General features: G+C 35.8%; 1 protein-coding gene across 1 annotated transcript; it reads right to left on the bottom strand.

Annotated features, from left to right (window-relative positions):
• Positions 1 to 238: 238 nt before the first annotated feature.
• Positions 239 to 8,139, bottom strand: LOC131594690 (novel plant SNARE 13-like). The gene is made up of 10 exons (XM_058866881.1): positions 7,765 to 8,139; positions 4,624 to 4,716; positions 4,106 to 4,199; positions 3,061 to 3,098; positions 2,738 to 2,835; positions 1,398 to 1,477; positions 1,270 to 1,326; positions 1,084 to 1,176; positions 915 to 989; positions 239 to 781 (listed from the first exon to the last, which is right to left on the bottom strand). The coding sequence occupies exons 1-10, from the start codon at positions 7,839 to 7,841 to the stop codon at positions 689 to 691; spliced, it is 798 nt and encodes a 265-aa protein (XP_058722864.1). The 5' UTR covers positions 7,842 to 8,139; the 3' UTR covers positions 239 to 688.
• Between the last annotated feature and the right edge of the window lie 12,139 nt (positions 8,140 to 20,278).

The following is a 20,278-nucleotide window of genomic DNA, read 5'->3' as shown; positions in this document are numbered from 1 at the left end:
ACAAACTGCCCTAATTCCCCCTACTTTTTTTAATCTATCTGATTTTTAGGCTAGATTTTTGTTTCAATTTATGCCCTCTATATTCTATATATAGAGCCTATGTAATTCTTCATCATTTCAAAAAAAATAATAATAAAGTATATTTCTACAAAAAGAATTATCAAATTTAGGTGTCTCAAGTTGATTTTCAAATACTTATGATATTTAAGTCCGGTTTGCTCTTTAAATCAAAGCGAGATAGCAAAATTCCATATTAAACAATAATGGATCTAATTTTATACACCCGATGCATCAAAACCTAATTGATGTATATGCTTGAATTATTACATACATCAAATTAAAAATAAAAAAAGGAGGGAAAAGCCTCATTTGAATGGGACATGTAAACCATAGGTCCCATAATATAGTGTTATATTCATTCTAGGCCTACAATATTGTTTAAAATGTTACAGAGCAACAAAGCACTAAAAAGCAAACGATGCTCAGTGTGATTTTGATATACATAGAACCACAAACAGGGATATACACAGCTCAGGCATGAAAAATTTTAATTTAAAATTGATTGATGATTTCCGAAAGATGCCCTGATAAAACATTACTTCAACTTTCATGTCATCCAAGATAACAAAGACTCGGGGCAATGGCATGAGGACGGAGAAAACTCTTGTAAGAAGAATTAATCAAAATGTCATTCAGTTCTAACATACAAAAGCCTCCTGGTTGGAACGGGAGGCGCCAATCCTGGGATATCTCTAATATCTTTGTTGTGTGGATTCACAATCTGCAAAATTTGAGTTGCAGTTAACAAAAAAAAGGCTTATTGTTGGTCTTGTACATATAATCAGTCGGCAATATAAGAATTATATATAATACTTCACAAGATTATGCAATTAATAGATAGATGAAGATAGTACCTTTACAACAATGATGGCAACTACACCGCAGACAATAAGGAACAGAAAAAGCATGATGCACTTATCGGTAGCTACCTGATATAACAAGATAACGACTAAAATACTTTAGTATCATGGAAACTATTGAAGTATTGTGAATAGTGCATAGACAGAATGAAAATGAAGAGACCTTTCTTCCAATCTCCTTCACAAGCTGGGAGGCTTTCTTAATTGAGAACTGAATTGAATCAAGCTCGTTAACAATACGACCCATCTGGTCAGTCTGCATAGTTTGATAATAGAAAGAAAATCAGAAGTGTGGTCAGATACACTCTTTGCTCTGAAAAATGTACACACATTGTACAAATAAACTTACTTGGCCTTTCAAGGTGGTGGCAGTTGAGGTACCTACTTCAATTGTTTGATGTACAACCTACATTTTAATATAATGTTAATAATAAAGGTACAAGGGCAATAAAGTCGTAAATGTTTAAAAAGAGTCACCTGCTTAGATCTTTCTATAGCCTGATCAGTTTCATCCATCGTTTTCATCCCAGTATTGATAAGTTCTTGATTTGACATTTCTAGAGGACAAGCCAAATAGGCATTTTAATGAGAAATATATTTATTAACTGCACATAAAAGCATAACATCCAGAAAAGGCCCAATCCCTAGCCCAGTGTATGAAGTCGTGGCGAAAAACTTAGCATACAAAATATATGCTAGAGAAGTAGATAAAGACTGGATATAATAGAAAACATAAACATTGAGAAGTGCTTCCATTATCGTATTGGTACTGGTACAACTTCCATAAAATCAAAGCATATATATGTTTGGGGCCTTCTAACTTTGGGGCCTTTATATTTAGGAACTACTCCTAGACTTTTTTAGGCCCCAAATTTATTAGCCCCCTAAATTGACAGCTCTATGTTGGTGATTGGGTTTATCTCAAAATTCAACCATATAGACTCAAATCTTTGGCTATGGGAATTAATGAGAAGTTGAGTCCTTGTTTCTATGGCCCCTTATAAAATTACCAAGATTATTGGACAGGTTGTTAATCAATTAGATCTTCCTCCGGAAACTAGAATTCATCCTCTTTTTCATGTATCTTTGTTAAAAAACGCTATTACTCCAACTGCCAATCCTCAACCATTACCGGCTATGCTTTGAGAAAAGGTATATTGTTAGTAGACCTCCTATTAAAAAAGTGTAAGTGAGGCATAAGTTCAAAGGCCCAAGCAATTAGGCCCGTTTTAGGGGGTTAGTTGTGTTCAAATAGAATAAGAGTGACATTTTACTATCATTGGTTTTGTTATTTTGGGTATCGTTCAGGAGATTCTGCGCTCTCTTAATCCTAGAGATGTTGAAGAGAGATTATTAGCAGTTATTACTTTTGCCATTGTTGTTGTCTTTTGTACTCCAAGGTCTGTAACTGTTCCTGAATTATCAAGCCAATAGTCTCCATATTGAATAATAAAAGTTATTGGTCAGTTATAGTTTCTATCAGAAGTTCAAAGAAATATTGTGGCTTGGGAGGGCAGTGTCCTATTTCTTATTTTGCGTGTGCGATCAATGCCGATTTGTTAATACAATCCCAGTTTCATTATGACTGTATCTTATCAAATTATGAGGCAACAATTGGTTGAAACATGGCTTAAAATTAAAATCAAAGACCAAAACCAATGGGAAATATTACAAAGAAGCTCCACCAGCATGAAGTAGGAAAAAGTATAAACAAAAAAATTCAATGTCTAAAGATATGCATGAGGAACTATAAACTAAGAATTCACATCAACTCCATATATTACACGCAATTAAGGTTATGAGGAGAAAATTCTTACTTGATGCCAATTGAACATTTTCTTCAGCCATGGGTTCACTTGGTCCTGCTCCCGTGTCAAAAAGTTCAGCTTTCTTATTACCAATGGTACTCATGTACCTATTAATCACCAAAATAATGTTCTTAAATCACAACAAACTTCCAAATAGCCAAAAAGGGCATACTTTTACTAAGCTGTAAAAAAAAAATGGAAGATAGTTATAGTTTGAATTATTGGTTCGGTTAATGCCTACGGTGAATATTAACCATTATGCTCGTAGGGAAAATTCATACAATAATTTCTAAAACCTTCACCGGGAGCAAGTTCCAAATGTATAAACTTACGTTTTTCTCAATGCAACATATGAGTTTAGTTCCTTTATCTGCAAAAAAAAAAAATGTATGAGAGCAAACAAAAATAAAGTGATTTTGGTGCAAGACCATGAAATATGCAATGTATGCTGCATATCCATTAATCCTTTAATAATCTTAATAATCAATAATAATGGACTTTCCCCGGTGCCATTTGGTTTCTTCCAAATTGGTACGAGCTGCTAGATTTTGGCTTGGTGTTATCTATTCAAGCTACTATGATTATGGGTCCCACCCCACCCCCAATTCATATCGTCCTTTCTATTCTAAGAATACTCTTTACAATTTATCATGATCAAAAGTATTCTCGCTCTGAAAAGTCACTTTAGAAAGTGAATAATATGAACCAATAATGAATAAATCACTATTGATATTACATGCATATGCCTAACAAATTATGGATGTGCAGAAATATCAACCTTTGATTTTCTCACCTTACTCTCATCTCACTTTAAAGGAGCTAAATCCCAATTAATAGTAGTCACAACTTCAATGGAAAAATCTACAAAGGTTCGTGTATGACTCCAAGCATACAATGAAGCTGTACCTTAACAGGAAAAAAAAGGTCCTATAAGTCTTCAACGTATCCAAAAGAAGACTGCAGGTTTATATTAAAAAAATATTTGAAGGAAAGTCTTTCTCCAAGAAGAAACCAAATAAAGTGTGTAATCTAGCACAGTTAATGCACTAGATCCAGTTAACCCAGTTTCCCTCATTCTGCAAGACCATGCTTGCATTTGAGAATAAGATTATAACATCTAGGTACCAACATATACTTGATAGACCATGCATTATCTAGTCCAACTAGAACCTTATAATGTTTATTCATTAAGAAATCCAAAGAAATTAAAGTTATAAACTACCCATTGGCCGAGATAATAAAGTGTTCTCGAGAACCAATTGGTCGTGCGAAATATTTATAAAGTTTTAAAAACGGTGAAGTTAAAAGTCAAATTCACAACACTTGGAAGACAATCCCAGCAAGATCATATCAAATAGACAGATTTTGGGTACTGACCATTGATTGCTTTTCATCATTTAGTTGTTTGTTCACTTCTGGGGTATGTCTGCCCTCTTCATCTTTAATTTCACGATCAAATTCTTTTATCAAACTGGAAGAATTATACAACATAATGCATCATATGATTAAGGGAATGCATTGAAATCAAATTGTGAAATATGTCAAAAATCAAATGTAACTTTGCTATATTCACTATTAGAATAACATATGGCAAAAGACAAATGAGTAGTCAAAAGAAAATAATTTGGAAAGCACATTTCGACGGGGGCAAACAAAATATATAACAAGGTTGTATGCTACCCATATCACCATTCAAAACCTGACATGCTGACACAGGATATAAATTTCCATTAAAGAGCTCTTTTTTTATTAGAATTAGTTGCAACTGTTAAAAAATTCTATCATGTGGCCAATATGGATTAGAAAGCAGATAAGTTTTGAATGGAATCTGCATTTTCATAGTTCAGTCATCAGTAAGAGATATCAAATTGCAACAATATAAATCCAGGACTAACCCTTTGCACTCTCTCATCTTCCCCGTGAGCTCTTCCAGCTGATTACTTTGTCTATTGGAATCTTTAATCTTGTCCAGCTTCTGGAAGCCATTTCTGGGAGCAAAACTTGAGTATGTTAAAAATATCGACAAATACTTAGATGAAATATCTATTTAGATAATTAGGCATTCTTATGTCTTTTCTTTCTCTTGGAGAAGTAAACCATGACTCTGGTAGTGCCAACTGCTAAGGAGGCATGACTGAAGTAGAAAAAAAGTACGAGTAACCCGCATGACACATCACATGTATTAAGATAAACAAATAAATGAAGGAAAAATTATATAACAGACATTGGCCCATCACTGAGAAAGAGGCAATCGATAAAAATATATCCAGTTTCAAGAGATAGAAAGAAACGAACTATTATAATGACTCATGACCACAAAATATTTTATGGTCATATCATAGCCCTTATTACAAGACATGGACAAGAAGACCATTAACTTATATACACTGTCTGTGTGAATTATGTAAATTTTCATGATCTTATGTACGACATGATGTCCTGATACTTTGATGGTGGAGATTCCATGGTGCTTTTTTTTACGAAGATACTGGCACTCTAGCTAGCAGCTAATATTTGACTGTGTCTCTGACTTAAGCTTTTACATTTTCACTACCACTTTATCTATAGTTTTCACTGGTGAATGTCAAGAGTAAAGTCAGTAATGGTTTTCTCAAAGCTTTCAAAAAAATATACATGTTATTATAGAATCAGAACGGCTTATGTAATTGTTAATTTTTGGAAGAACTATTAAAAATAGCTTATGATATGCCGCATGTAAGTCAAACTCGGGAGTATGCATAAATTTATGAAATCTTCATAGGCTCGACTTGAACTTGTTTACTTAAGTCAAAAATAATGTTTAAAACCTCTATCATGGATCTAAGTACAATTTAAGACTATGAGAACAATGGCCATAAAGGCATTTGTTATATGTTACCAAAAATAAAGAGGCATTTGTTATAAGAACAAAAAAGAAAGTACAATATTAAAACGGTTAAGAACTATGGTTGGACTTCATTCATCCTTACAAAACCGACTTGTAGATTGTGGATTTCCCCCATTTATAAGCATATGTTCAGGCAATATATTGTCTGACGTGGGAATCTTAACACACCCCTCACGCTCAGGACTAGACATTTGGAACGTGGAAATTAATGGTGGGTGGCCCGATAGCGAAAACCTGATAGCTGGTGGTCCAACGGATTTTAAACGAGACTCTTAATACCATGTTAAGAATTATGGTTGGGTCTAACTCATTCCTACAAAACTGACTTGTAGGTTGAGGATTGTCCCCACTTATAAGCATATTTTCAAGCCATATACTGTTTGATGTGGGACCTTTAACAAAATAATTCAAAACTTAAAATGTTTTACATTTCATTGAAAACTTTCTGGATTATGAATCCTGGCCTTAACAAGTATCCTAAGGATTCTAGCTTGTTGGTATCTATCTTGTTTTTTAAGGATAATTTAGGATATGTTTGGATTTATGGTATGGGATGGAATAGAGTTGTAAATAATGAAATTCCATTGTTTAGATTTGCAAACAATGGATTGAGCGAAATGGAACATGGTAGAATTCATTCCATCCTATTTCATTCAATCCTTCAATTTTCATTCCATCCTATTTGAGGTGTATGCGATGGAATGAACTAATTTGTTATGTTCCATAAAATTATAAAAATACACAAACAATGGAATGAAATATCTGTTCCATTCCGCTCTGTTCCACTTCATTCCATCATGTACCATTCTGCTCCGTGCTAACTCATCAATCCAATCATAGCCTTAGTCAAATATAGTTATTACGGGTGACTGGGTGAGGTTATCAACCTCAAAAGTAGGGGTTGAAATAGGCTGGGCAAGCCTACATACATACACCTTTAAGCTTTGCCCACATCATGACCAGGTAAGGCAAGACATATTTTAAAATAGACAACACCAAGTCTTTTTAAATAGTCTATTTAAGTAAAAATCTATAAGCAATCTCAAAAGCCTCTTGGACCTAATAATCCTACCTATTTAAATCAAAATATATAATATGAATTTTTTTATTAATATAATAAAAACATTTATAACAAGCTAGACCATATACTAGTTCACCTTCGTAAAGATTTAAGTATATTATTTAGTCAATATACATAACTTCAGTCTAAAAATTTATTTAGTGATAAAGGAATATGATGCATAAATTTTGTCCCTGTTGGCCTAGTAGTCCTTTATTTGACCTACTTAGAGATAGGTCAGATGACAAACCTTTAAATCAATCATGAACCTTGATTATCATAAAAGAGACAAGGCCTATTTAAGAAAAGTCTGGAGAGATTCGACCTTCTTCCTCCTCTACTCAAGAGTTTACATGAAATCCTCATAGACTCACCTCTTACAAGTTTACCAACTACAAGTAGGCATTAAAGCATCTAAAAGCATCTATAATATCTATATATAATTTAATACTATGTATACCGTATATATTCCAAACCAGACAAGCCGGAATACACAAACATGGCATCGCGATTCAAAATTGATGGACATGGACAGATTTACAAATCACATGATAGATTCAGAACTCAGCACCCAAAAAGAGCACAACAAGTTCAAAATTGAAAGACGAGTAAAAAAATCACAAGGTTCAAAATTACTAACGGGTGTAGGGTGATGGCACTGGTATCTGGTGTCACCTTCTACTCTAACTCAAACACAAACCCTCTTCCCACTTTGCTAATCACCCTCTCTTTCACACCCATATGTCATAAATTGCAACCCTGTTATCTGTACATTACTCTGCATAATGCTACTCAAGCCCCCACCCATTGTTCTGGTTTTTAGAATACAACCCATTATCTCTCAAATTATATTTCAACATCTTGGTCTGTTATAGAAATTACCAACTCACATTGACCATAACTATATTCAATATCAACCATCAAAATGTCTATAATCATAAAAGCAATGCACTAACAAAAAAACATAATTCACAAGTTCAATTTATTACTTCGCAAACTGAAACTCATCACAAAGATTATCATGTAACATTACATACGCAAGTGCTCAAATTCAACAAAAAATAGTTGTTTCGATTAAGAGAAACATACGCGAGAGCTCGAAAGTGATCGCGAATTTGGCCGTGAATCTGCTCCACCTGAGGGTTCATCTGCAAGTCGGTAGCCATTGTTGCCGGCGATTATGTCACTTCGACAGAATCCCGGCGAGAATCGATATCCCGGCGGAAACCCTAGCTCGCCGATTTGGGGAAGCTAAACGCAGGATGCGTAACCGTTTAACTTTAGCGGGAAAATGAAGGATGGATAGTGGAGGAATCGAGATGAAGAAGAGATTGATGAAAATGCGCGAGAATTTGGGTTGAATTGAATTGGAGTGAAGTGAATTCAGAGAGGGAAAATTGAAGTAGAAGAAGAGAATAGAGCAGAAGAGGAAAGTTGATGAGAGAGAGAGTAGTTGTTAGCTAAAATGAAAGAATAATTATGTTTATTTACTTGATCCATTTTTTTTTAAGTAATTAACTCACTCCACTTTTTTTTTCTCTTGATTAGAGTCAGGGTTAAATTTTTTGAGAAATCACTATTATACTTGCCGCGCATATTTCAAATTATTCCTCCGCGTTCAAATGACTTGCTTGTTTTACTCGTCTCATATGTATTAAGCTTAACTCAATTATTCTTTAGAGGTTTCCAATCTACCATGATTTCAACCTTCTCTTTATTCGTTGATACTCCATTATTTCGCATAACCTTATAATATCGTATACTTTTTGTTGGATATGAATTTTCATATGTTGGGTCTTTGATAATGGTCTTCGTGTCCCTTCTTATTGCGTCACATCCATAAACTATGACGATATTGGTTCCATCACCAATGTTTTAACTTTCGTGCTCTACTGCTTGCGGACATAAGCTAACAATATCTTTCCACATCTTCGAACCTGATTCTTGACTCTTGTAATCATGAAAGCTCGTCATATGGTATCTATTCTTTAACACTTTGCACCAAAGGTCTTCATCATCATTATGGAGCTTTCATACCAACTTCATAAAGCAAGTTTTATTCATCTACTCAGGTTTTCTAGGCCATAATCCGGCAGCATCTTTATGTTTAGAGATCATATTCCACTTGACCGCATGGTATCTTCTCATCTATATCACATCCCTCAAATGAAACTCTTATGCATACTATGTATCTCATCAATGCAAGTTTTAGGAAGTAATTTTGTCATCATAGGATAAATCACTAGTGCCTCCAAGACACTCTTCGCCAAAGTAATATGACCTGCAAAAGAAAAATAATTAGTTTTCCAGCTAGCCATCGTAGATGACAGTTGTTCCATAAGGTAGTGAAACTATAATGATCATTATTGACTTAAAAGAAAATATGATGATGATTTATGGTTATTATTTTCTAATCTTGTTGATTTATATATATATATATATATATATATATATATATATATATATATATATATATATATATATATATATATATATATATATATATATATATATATATATATATATATATATATATATATATATATATATATATATATATATATATAGAGAGAGAGAGAGAGAGAGAGGGCATATCGTATGAGAATGTCATATTTATATGAGAATGTGAGAATGAATCTGAACCATTGGATTTTAAAATAAATAGTGGAGATTATGTGTCAATCTTTTTTTTCTCTCTCCTACATTTTGAAATAAATGAGGTAGGAGAGAGAAAGAAATATCCACCCATAATCTCCACCATTTATTTTAAAATCCAATTGTTTAGATTCATTCTCACATTCTCATATGATATGTCATATATATATGAGGAGGGTCATATAATTTTCTCTTTCCACATTTAATGACTTATTATTTTTAACCATTAGATTGAAAAGAATAAATGGTTAAGATGTAGAGTAAGTTATAATAAGTTACTCTTGGAGTAAATATAACCCTCCCCCCTCTCTCTCTCTCTCTATATATATATATATATATATATATATAAACACACACATACACGCGGTAGTTGAGACCTCACCCAAGTCGAAAGCATATGATTCCAACCTCCAACACATTTTCACCATTGAATATGACCGAACGGCAACCCGCATGAAGCGTCGAATTACGCGGGGACGGTTTTAATTGCTCATATTATATAAAACCCAACATGTGTCATTTCGGGTATTCTCTCATTCACTGACTTGGACTTTTAAGTGCTAAACTTGCAGGTCCACCCTTATTGTGCCTTAATAGAATCTTACTCCACCACACTATAACTCTATTTCATCTCATCTATTTATAGTTCTTATATGGGATAATGGGGCTGTTTTAGGGAATCGATTTATGATTCTTGAGAATTTCCACAAAAAAATCATCATATCTTCACCATGATCTCACATCATTAATATTTTCTTTCTAAAAGCACTGGTCTCTTCCTCGTGCAGATTGTTAATCCAGTTATTGTTATCATGGCAGCATCGAAAGCCACTTGCTCGACCATCGCACGTAACATCATTGTCGCGACTGCTGCTGCAGCCAACCCTTTCGATACGTCAGGGGAGGCTTCACCTTCTTCATCGATTGAAGATGCTCAAGTCTTAGTTATTACTCGTACAATTTCAAACCCATAAAATCTAGCACCTCAAACAGTTGGACACGAGACCTTCCAAATTCTTCCAACCTTTAAACCTTATCTATAATTGCTCCAAGGTTAAACATTAAAGAAGCCTTCATTGTAACCTAAATTCATGGGCATGAAGTTTTTTGTAACACCCTTCTAAACTTCATGGAAATAAATAGAATAATTCAGAGTAAACATGAAATACAAGGGTATCACAATTAATTCAAAATAAACACCAATGCCAATTGTCATGCCACACGAGGAACAATTTAACATAAAACACCATTCATGTTCAACACAGCGGATTATATTCATGACGTTGCATAGTCATCATCCATGCAAATTAATCCAAACCAAGTCTAAAACAATAAAATCAAAATAGAGTAATTCATCTCTAAACTAGCGTTCCCCAGTGTTACAATCAGAGCATGACCGACACGACTCATGGATGAACTCTAAGAGCTATCCTCACCAAATCAGCTAAGCCGCTACTCCTCAATCTGAAAAACAACATGTAAGGGTGAGTCTCATTCTCAATTAACGAGTATTATATAGTCGTAAGCAATAAAACGTCAAGGAATTATTAATCGCTCAACCTACATGTATACCAATCATTCCAATAATCCATATTCCTCAAACATATCGAAATATATCCTCAATCACAACCCAATTCATCCAAACCATAACATCTTATAATGCATATGAATGAACTAACACTAATGCATGTGGTACCAAATCATGGGCTGAACCCATCCAACTGATCTACTCATCATCGAGATACAGTCCACCGACACAAATTCCGCACAATGGGAATTATGTCCTACAAAATCCACTCATCATCGGGATATATCATTAATGAAAATGATTCATGAATTAATGCACACATATCACATACTTATATCATGTAAAACATCTAATTAGCTTCGCAACGCCTAAAACGACACATAAATCGGACAAACGGATCAAAAGTTATGACCTTCAGAAGATTTTCAAAAAAATGCATGTTGTGCGTCGATGCATGGACTCCTTTAGGTCGACGCATAGAATTTCTACCACTCTCGGGTAAGCGCAAGTTGACACTATAGGTCGACGCAAATTCCTGAATGAGTCGATGCAACTGACACTCAGGTCGACGCATGCTGCGTTTTATGCAGGATTTTGCTGCGATTCTGACATCCTTCCTCTCTCAATTTCAGTCCAATCACACCATAATCATCCCCTCATCAAAACATCATCAAGCAACATAATATACTAAAATTATAACACATTTTAGAGGTCATCTAACATCTAAACCATTCATCAATTCATCAAAACCTAAAATTCCTACTCATTCATCATACATCTAATTGACCCAACTAATAATCCTAAACAATTATATCACTATCGATTACATAATAATCATTAACCGAAAACGAATCCCCCCTTAACTTAGGTTTGATCTTTGGTCTTCCCCTTTCCAAAGCTCTTCAGGTTTTCACGTTCATTCTCTTCTCCCAAATGTTGTAATCCCTCTTTTCACAATATTCCTTCGATTTTATGAAAAATAGAATAATTGTGGTTAGTGGGCTTAGTAAGTTAACACCTCCTATTTACTAACCATAACGCAAGCCCAATAACTATATTTTCCAATATTTCTCAATAATCCTCACAATATCACTTATTCAAATTAAATAATTTATCCTCATTTAAATTAAATAATAAGAAATAACTATGGGGTGTTACAACTCTCCCCCACTAAAAGAGTTTTTGTCCTCGAAAACATACTTCAGGTAAAAAGTTCCGAATAGGAATCCTTCATCTGACTTTCCAGCTCCTAGGTGACATTCCCATCAGCTGGTTCTCCCCAAGCCACTCTGACCAAATCTATCTCTTTACCACGTAACTGCTTCAGCTTTCGATACTCAATCCTCACAGGTAAAGTATCAACGGTTAAATTATCTTTCACCTGTACATCATCTATCTGGATCACATGAGACGGATCTACGACGTATTTCCTCAACTGAGACACATGAAATACATCATGCAAATTCGCAAGCATCAGCGGTAAAGCAATGCGATAGGCAACTTCTCCTACTCTTTCAAAAATCTGAAACGGTCCAATAAAACGCGGAGTCAATTTCTTTGACTTCAAAGCCCGACCAATACCTGTCATAGGAGTAACTCTCATAAACACATGGTCTCCCTCTTGAAACTCAAGTGTCTTTCTCCTCTTGTTGTGGTAACTCTTCTGACGACTCTGAGAAGCTTTCATCTTCTCTTGAATAATCTTTATCTTCTTCGTAGTTTGTTGTATAATTTTTGGTCTGATTACCGCACTCTCACCAGATTCGTACCAACACAACGGTGTTCTACATCTCCTTCCATACAAAGCCTCAAACGGAGCCATACCAATGCTCGAATGAAAACTGTTGTTGTAGGTAAACTCAATTAAAGGCAGATAACTATCCCAAGCACCTCCTTTTTCTAGCACACAAGCACGTAACAAATCCTCCAACGATTGAATCATCCTCTCGGTTTGTCCATCTTTCTGCGGATGATAAGCAGAACTCAATCTCAGCTTAGTACCCAAAGCATTCTGCAAACCTTCCCAAAACTTAGACGTAAGTCTTGGATCTCTGTCAGACACGATACTCGAAGAAATACCATGCAGACTAACTATCCTCTCAATATACAATTGAGCCAGCTTCTCCATCGAATAATCCATTCTTACTGGTATAAAATGTGCAGACTTTATCAACCTGTCCACAACAAACCAGATAGCTTCACAATTCTTAACAGTTCTCGGCAAACCAGAAACAAAATCCATTGATATGCTATCCCACTTCCACTCAGGAATAAACATTGGTTGCATATACCCAGATGGCTTCTGATGCTCAATTTTCGACTTCTGACACTTCAAACAAGAGTACACAAACTCAGCAATTTCTTTCTTCATTCCAGGCTACCAAAACAGCCTTTTCAGATCATGATACATCTTGGTAGCACTAGGATGAATACATAATCCACTACGGTGTCCTTCTTCCAGGATATTCTTTCGAAGCGCAACAACATCAGGAACACAAACTCGATCGCCAAGCCTCAATATACCATTCTCATCGATTCTGAATTCACCGCCTTTACCTTGGTTAATTAAATTCATCTTATCAATCAACTCAACGTCAGTTTTCTGACCTTCTCTAATCTCTTCAAGAATACCACTAGTCAGCTTTTGCATACCCAATTTAACACTATTAGGAGTATCTTCGCATACCAAACTCAAGTCTTTGAATTATTCAATTAAATCCAATTCTTTCACCATTAGCATAGACATGTGCAAAGACTTCCTACTCAACGCATCAGCAACAACGTTTGCCTTCCCAGGATGGTAATTCAAACCAAAATCATAATCCTTAAGAAATTCCAACCACCTCCTCTGTCTCATATTAAGCTATTTCTAATCGAAGAGATACTTCAGACTCTTATGATCACTGAACACTTCGAACCTCGAACCATACAAATAATCTCTCCACAACTTCAAAACAAAAACCACATCCGCCAACTCCAAATCGTGAGTCGGGTAGTTCCTTTCATGCACTTTGAGTTGTCTCGACGCATAAGCTACCACTTGTTGATTCTGCATTAATACACCACTTAAACCCATCAACGATGCGTCACAATATACCACAAATGATTCTGTCGGATTTGGCAAAATTAAGATAGGAGCACTTGTCAATCTCTTCTTCACTTCTTGGAATCCTTCTTCACATTTCGCATCCCAAATAAAAGCCTGACCCTTCCTGGTCAAATTAGTTAGCGGCAATGCTAACTTCGAAAATCCTTCGATAAACTTTTGGTAGTAACCTGCAAGACCAAGAAAACTACGAATTTCTGACACTAATTTCAGAGCTTCCCACTGAGACACTACTTCTATCTTCGTAGGATCAATAGTAATACCATTCTTAGAAACCACGTGCCCAAGGAAACTAACTTCATCCAACCAAAATTCACACTTCGACAATTTAGCAAAAAGTTTCTTCTCTTTCAATAACTCTAACACCGTTCTGAGATGTTCCGCATGCTCTTCGTCATTCTTAGAATATATCAAAATATCGTCTATAAACACCACCACGAAATAATCAAGATAAGGATGGAAGATCCTATTCATATACTCCATAAAAACACCAGGTACATTAGTAACTCCAAACGGCATTATCGAATACTCGTAATGTCCATACCTCGTTCTAAAAGCAGTCTTCTGAATATCGTCATCTTTCACACGAATTTGATGATACCCAAACCTCTGATCAATCTTACTGAATACACACGCTCCAGTCAGCTGATCCATCAAATCATCAATCCTCGACAGTGGATACCGATTCTTGATAGTAACCTTGTTCAGTTGTCTGTAATCCACACACAGCCTCATCGAACCCTCTTTCTTCTTTACTAGCAATACAGGCGCACCCCACGGAGAAACACTCGGACAAATGAATTTCTTCTCAAGCAATTCTTCCAACTATTTCTTCAGTTCAGCCAACTCAGACGGCGACATGCGATACGGTGCCATCGACACTGGACTAGTTCCCGGAATCAAATTAATAGAAAATTCCACTTCTCTTTCTGGTGGGAATTCGTTCACATCTTCCGGAAAAACTTCAGGAAATTCACATACCACTGGTAGTTTGCTACTTACTACTTTCTCCTTCGAGTCCATCAGTGCAATTAACATGAACACTGTTGCACCATCTCCGATAGCCTCATTCACCTGTCTAGCGGTCATGCTCAGATCATCGGCACTAACAACTTCAGGAAATAACACCGTCTTCGAAAAACAGTTGATATGAACGCGGTTGAACTCTAACAAGTTCATTCCCAGGATTACATTAAGTTGTTTCAACGGAAGGCACACTAAGTCCATTATGAATTCTCTACCAAAAATATCAACCGGACAGTTCAAACAAGCAGATGAAGTAGTTATTGAACCCGACGCAGGAGTGTCAATAATCATACTTCCATTAATATTAGATATTTTTAATCCCAACCGTTTAGCACAATCCAATGAAATGAATGAATGAGTCGCTCTAGTATCAATAATTGCAACTAGAGGTGTGCCATAAATAAAACACGTACCTTTAATCAACCTATCTTCCGTAGTAGTCTCTGACCCAGACAAAGCAAACACCTTTCCACCAGATTGAGCCTTCTTTGGTTTTGTGCACTGTGGACTGATGTGACCCTCTTCTCCACAATTGTAGCATGTCACAGTCTTCATTCTACATTCAGCAGATACATGCCCAGTCTTATTGCACTTGAAACATGTTTTCTCCTTGCTCTTGCATTCGTTCTTCTTGTGTCCAGCCTCACCACAATTATAGCATCTAACAAGGGCACTAGAATCTCCCCCACTAGGCTTCTTCTAATCTCTAGCTCTAGGATTTCCCTTACCATAAGGATTACCCCTATCCATCGGTTTCTTGCCTTTCTTGTCAACCAACTTGAGAGAGTGAGATGACTTCAGCTTAAGGTTATCCTCTTCGAAGATTCTACTACAATCCACCAGATCAACAAATCTGCGAATCCTATGATACCTGATACCCTGCTTAATCTCGTCTCGAAGACCATTCTCGAACTTGATGCACTTCGAGAATTCACCAGCTTCGTCATTGTTGTAGTGAACATAGAACTTCGTCAGCTCAACGAACTTGGAAGCATACTCTGGCACCGTCATGTTACCCTGTTTCAGCTCCAGAAATTCTATCTCCTTTCTTCCTCTAACATCTTCAAGAAAATACTTCCTCAGAAATTCTCTCCTGAATATAGCCCAAGAGATAGCTACACCATCAGCATTCAGTTCAGCTCTGGTAGTGACCCACCAGCCATCAGCTTCTTCCGACAACATGTGAGTAACATACCTCACCTTTAAGTCTTCAGCACAATCAATGACTCTGAAGATTCTCTCGATCTCCTTCTGCCACTTCTGAGCACCTTCAGGATCGTGCTTGCCCTTGATCCATAACTCAATTTGGTTATTATACACCACGTGTTTGATATATTGCTCACTTTGGAAATTATCCATACTGCATAGTATTGATCATTTCCTATTGCTTACTTTCATCAATCAAATTCATTGGAAACAAGCTTATTCAAGTTAAACATTTAAACAATTTCTCGTATCATAATTTGTTGATTCTCTAAAAGTATTTTCATCTTCACATTATAATCAGTTTGTATGTTTAAAGCATATGTAATCCTTCCGGTAGCGGTTCAGAGTAGACGCAAGTTGATTCCTAAACGCTTTCGCCTAATTTTTTAAGAAAACCGCAATAAACTCTGAAGTATCTATTCACCCCCCTCTAGATACGTAAGCTAAGCGTCTAACAAGTGGCATCAAGAGCTCTGGTTTATTCCTTGCTTCAAAAACACTTATCTGACAAATGGCTTCCGAACCTAAAGAGGCTCACAATAGAGCTCTAGTTTTCAACAATGAAAACTATGGCTATTAGAAGGATTGTATGTGTGTTCATATCAACTCCATTGATAGGAACATTTGGACAGCCATCGTCAATGGTCCTTTTGAAACTACTATGACCAATGCGGCTGGCGCTGTTATTCCTAAACCAGAAACTAGTTGGAATGCTGAAGATGAAAAGAAATATGGATACGATTGGAAAGCGAGAAATATTCTGATCTCAGCTCTAGGAGTTGATGAATACTATCGTGTTTCCCATTGTAAGTCTGCTAAGGCTATGTGGGACACATTACAAGTTGCACATGAGGGCACATATGATGTCAAACTAGCTAGAATCAACACTTTAACTCAAGAGTTTGAACTCTTTCATATGGAAAGTGGTGAATCCATCGAAAATATACAAAAGAGATTCGTACATCTTATAAATTGTTTAAATTCTCTTGATAGACCTGTTTCCAATGCAACTGCTACTAACAAAGTTTTAAGATGTTTGAACAAGGAATGACAACCTAAGGTTACAGCTATAAAAGAAGCAAATGATCTAAATACCTTAGACATCACCACACTCTTCGGTAAACTTGAAGAACATGAGCAACACCTTAAATGCCTTGATATGCATGAGAAAAAGGTAAAGAAAGATAAGAACATGGAGAAAGAGGTACAGAAGAAGTCAATAGCTCTAAAGGCTTCAAGCTCCAAGGCCTCAAAACAAGAGCAAGAGGATAGTGATACAAGTGATGAGGAAGACTCGAATGATGAGGAAATGGGACTGTTTGTCCGAAGATACAACAAGTACATAAGGAAAAATGAAGCAAAACATTCCGACAAAAGTTTGATCAACTATAGGAAGCAATTCAACAAGTCCAAACAAGATGATAACAATAAAGGAAAATCCAAAGGTCCCTGCTTCAATTGCGGCAAAGTTGGTCATTGCAAACCGGATTGTCCATATCTCAAGAAGGATAAAGACAATAATCAAAGCAAAACTCACAACAAACCTAGAAGAGCTTACATAGAATGGGAAAGTGAGTCCTTAAGTGAAGACTCATCAAGTGATGAAGAAGAATATGCAAATTTATGTCTTATGGCTCATCAACACAAGAAAAAGAAACGTGAAAAGTGTCTTGACATTGCCGAAAGGTTGTGGTTCCTTGATAGCGGATGTTCAAGACACATGACGGGAGACATATCACTTTTTGTTGAGTTTCATGCTAAGAAAAAGGGGTATGTCACCTACAGAGACAACAATCGGGGAGCTATACTTGGTAAAGGAAGTGTATGTAACCCATATACCACAACCATATCTGATGTATTACTAGTAGAAGGTCTTAAACACAATCTCTTAAGTATTAGTCAATTGTGCGACAAAGATTTTAAAGTCACATTCACAAATTCTGGTTGCACAATCGAACATATTAAGAAAAGAGATATTGTGTTTAATGGCACAAGGGTCAACAACATTTATATGCTAAATTTGGACGAAGTATCTAAGTCAAATGCCAAGTGTCTTATTGCCTTAGGCGAAGACTCATGGCTTTGGCATAGACGCCTTGCTCACATAAACTTTGACTTACTAAATAAGGTTGTCACAAAGGATTTAGTAATCGGTTTACCAAAAATAAAGTTTTCAAAGGATCATCTATGTGATGCATGTCAAAAGGGGAAACAAACAAAAGTTTCTTTTAAATAAAAAATGTGGTTTCAACATCAAGACCCCTTGAACTTCTTCACATGGATCTCTTTGGCCCTTAAAGGACTAAAAGCATAGGTGGAAACATCTACGGTTTTGTCATTGTTGATGATTACTCTAGATTTTGTTGGACAATCTTCCTACCTAGTAAGGATTAAATGTTTCCCCCATTTACTCAATTTGCAAGGTTGTGTCAAAACAAAATGAACACCAAAATAGTTGCAATCCGTAGTGATCACGGTGGAGAATTTGAAAATTATCATTTTGAAAAATACTGTGACAAACATGGAATTGATCATAACTTTTAAGCTCCTAGAACACCACAACAAAATGGTGTGGTCGAACGTAAAAATCGTGATCTAGAAGAGTTGGCAAGAACAATGCTCAATGAAGGAAATCTACCTAAATATTTATGGGCCGATGCTATTAGCACCGCATGTTATGTTTTGAATAGGATACTAATTCGTCCTATACTAAACAAAACACCATATGAACTATTAAAGGGTAGAAAACGTAATGTGTCACATCTCCACGTCTTCGGTTTCAAATGTTTTGTGTTAAACAACGGTAAAGATAACATTGGTAAATTTGATGCTAAAGCGGACGAAGGCATTTTTCTTGGTTATTCTCAATCTATTAAAGCATATAGGATCTATAAAAAAAGACTACTTATCGTTGAAGAGTCATTTCATGTGTCCTTTGATGAATCTTACTCAAAATGTGTCGAGAAAGGTCTCTCTTTTGATAGTGCAGGCCCATCTTCTAAAGATATTATCAAAGAAAAGGAAGAAGAAAGTGAGATAATTAAATCTGAAGATGCTAAGGAAGAGGAAGATAAATCTCATGATAGTGTTGAAAAAGAAAATATCTCAAGCATCAAAGAACTTCCAAAGGCCTGGACAAACTTAAAAGATCACCCAATTGACAACATCTTAGGTGACATCTCAAAGGGCGTTACAACACGCTCCAAGATAAGTAACTTTTGTCATCATTTTGCTTTTGTTTCACAAGTTAAGCCAAAAAACTCTAAGGATGCATTACTTGATGAGCATTGGCTAATGGCCATGCAAGAAGAATTAAACCAATTTAAAAGGAATGATGTTTGGGACCTTGTCCCTCATCCGGGAGAACATCAAGTAATCGGCACTAGGTGGGTTTTTCGTAACAAACTTAATGAAAACATAGTTATTACTAGAAACAAAGCTAGGTTGGTAGCTCAAGGCTACAATCAAGAGGAAGGTATTGATTATGAGGAAACATATGCTCCTGTAGCACGTCTTGAGGCAATTCGCCTCTTACTTGCTTATGCCTGTTCAAAAGATTTTAAACTTTTCCAAATGGATGTTAAAAGTGCTTTTCTAAATGGTTATATTAATGAAGAGGTTTATGTAGCTCAACCACCCGGTTTTGAAAATTATAAGTATCCATCACATGTTTACAAGTTGAAATGTGCTTTATACGGTCTCAAACAAGCCCCTAGGTCTTGATATGAGCGTTTAAGAAAATTTCTACTTAGTCAAGGATACTCTAGGGGTAAAGCTGACACTACTCTCTTCATTAAAAGAAAAGAAAAAGATATACTTCTGGTTCAAGTTTATGTAGATGATATAATTTTTGGGTCAACTAATGCAAAACTTGTCAAAGAATTTTCTAAGCTTATGCAGAGTGAATTTGAGATGAGCCTCATGGGGGAATTGAACTTCTTCCTTGGTCTTCAAATCAAGCAGCTAAGTCATGGAACTTTCATTTGCCAAACCAAATATTGCATAGAATTACTAAAGAGATTTGGAATGAGTGAGGCAAAGGAAATTGACACACCTAATGCCACAAACGGTAACCTAGACAA

The sequence above is a fragment of the Vicia villosa genome, linkage group LG4 (assembly GCF_029867415.1).
Source record: "Vicia villosa cultivar HV-30 ecotype Madison, WI linkage group LG4, Vvil1.0, whole genome shotgun sequence".
Classification (NCBI taxonomy): Eukaryota; Viridiplantae; Streptophyta; class Magnoliopsida; order Fabales; family Fabaceae; genus Vicia; species Vicia villosa.
The sequence above is the reverse complement of the archived record's forward strand: the minus strand, read 5'-3'. Positions and strand labels throughout refer to the sequence as shown.

Coding starts and splice junctions, on each gene's coding strand:
- LOC131594690 (XM_058866881.1), bottom strand. CDS start 7,841: ATGGCTACCGACTTGCAGATGAACCCTCAGGTGGAGCAGATTCACGGC. Junction 990..1,083: donor TGAAGGAGATTGGAAGAAAG/GTCTCTTCATTT, acceptor TTGTTATATCAG/GTAGCTACCGATAAGTGCAT. Junction 782..914: donor TTGCCATCATTGTTGTAAAG/GTACTATCTTCA, acceptor CAAATTTTGCAG/ATTGTGAATCCACACAACAA.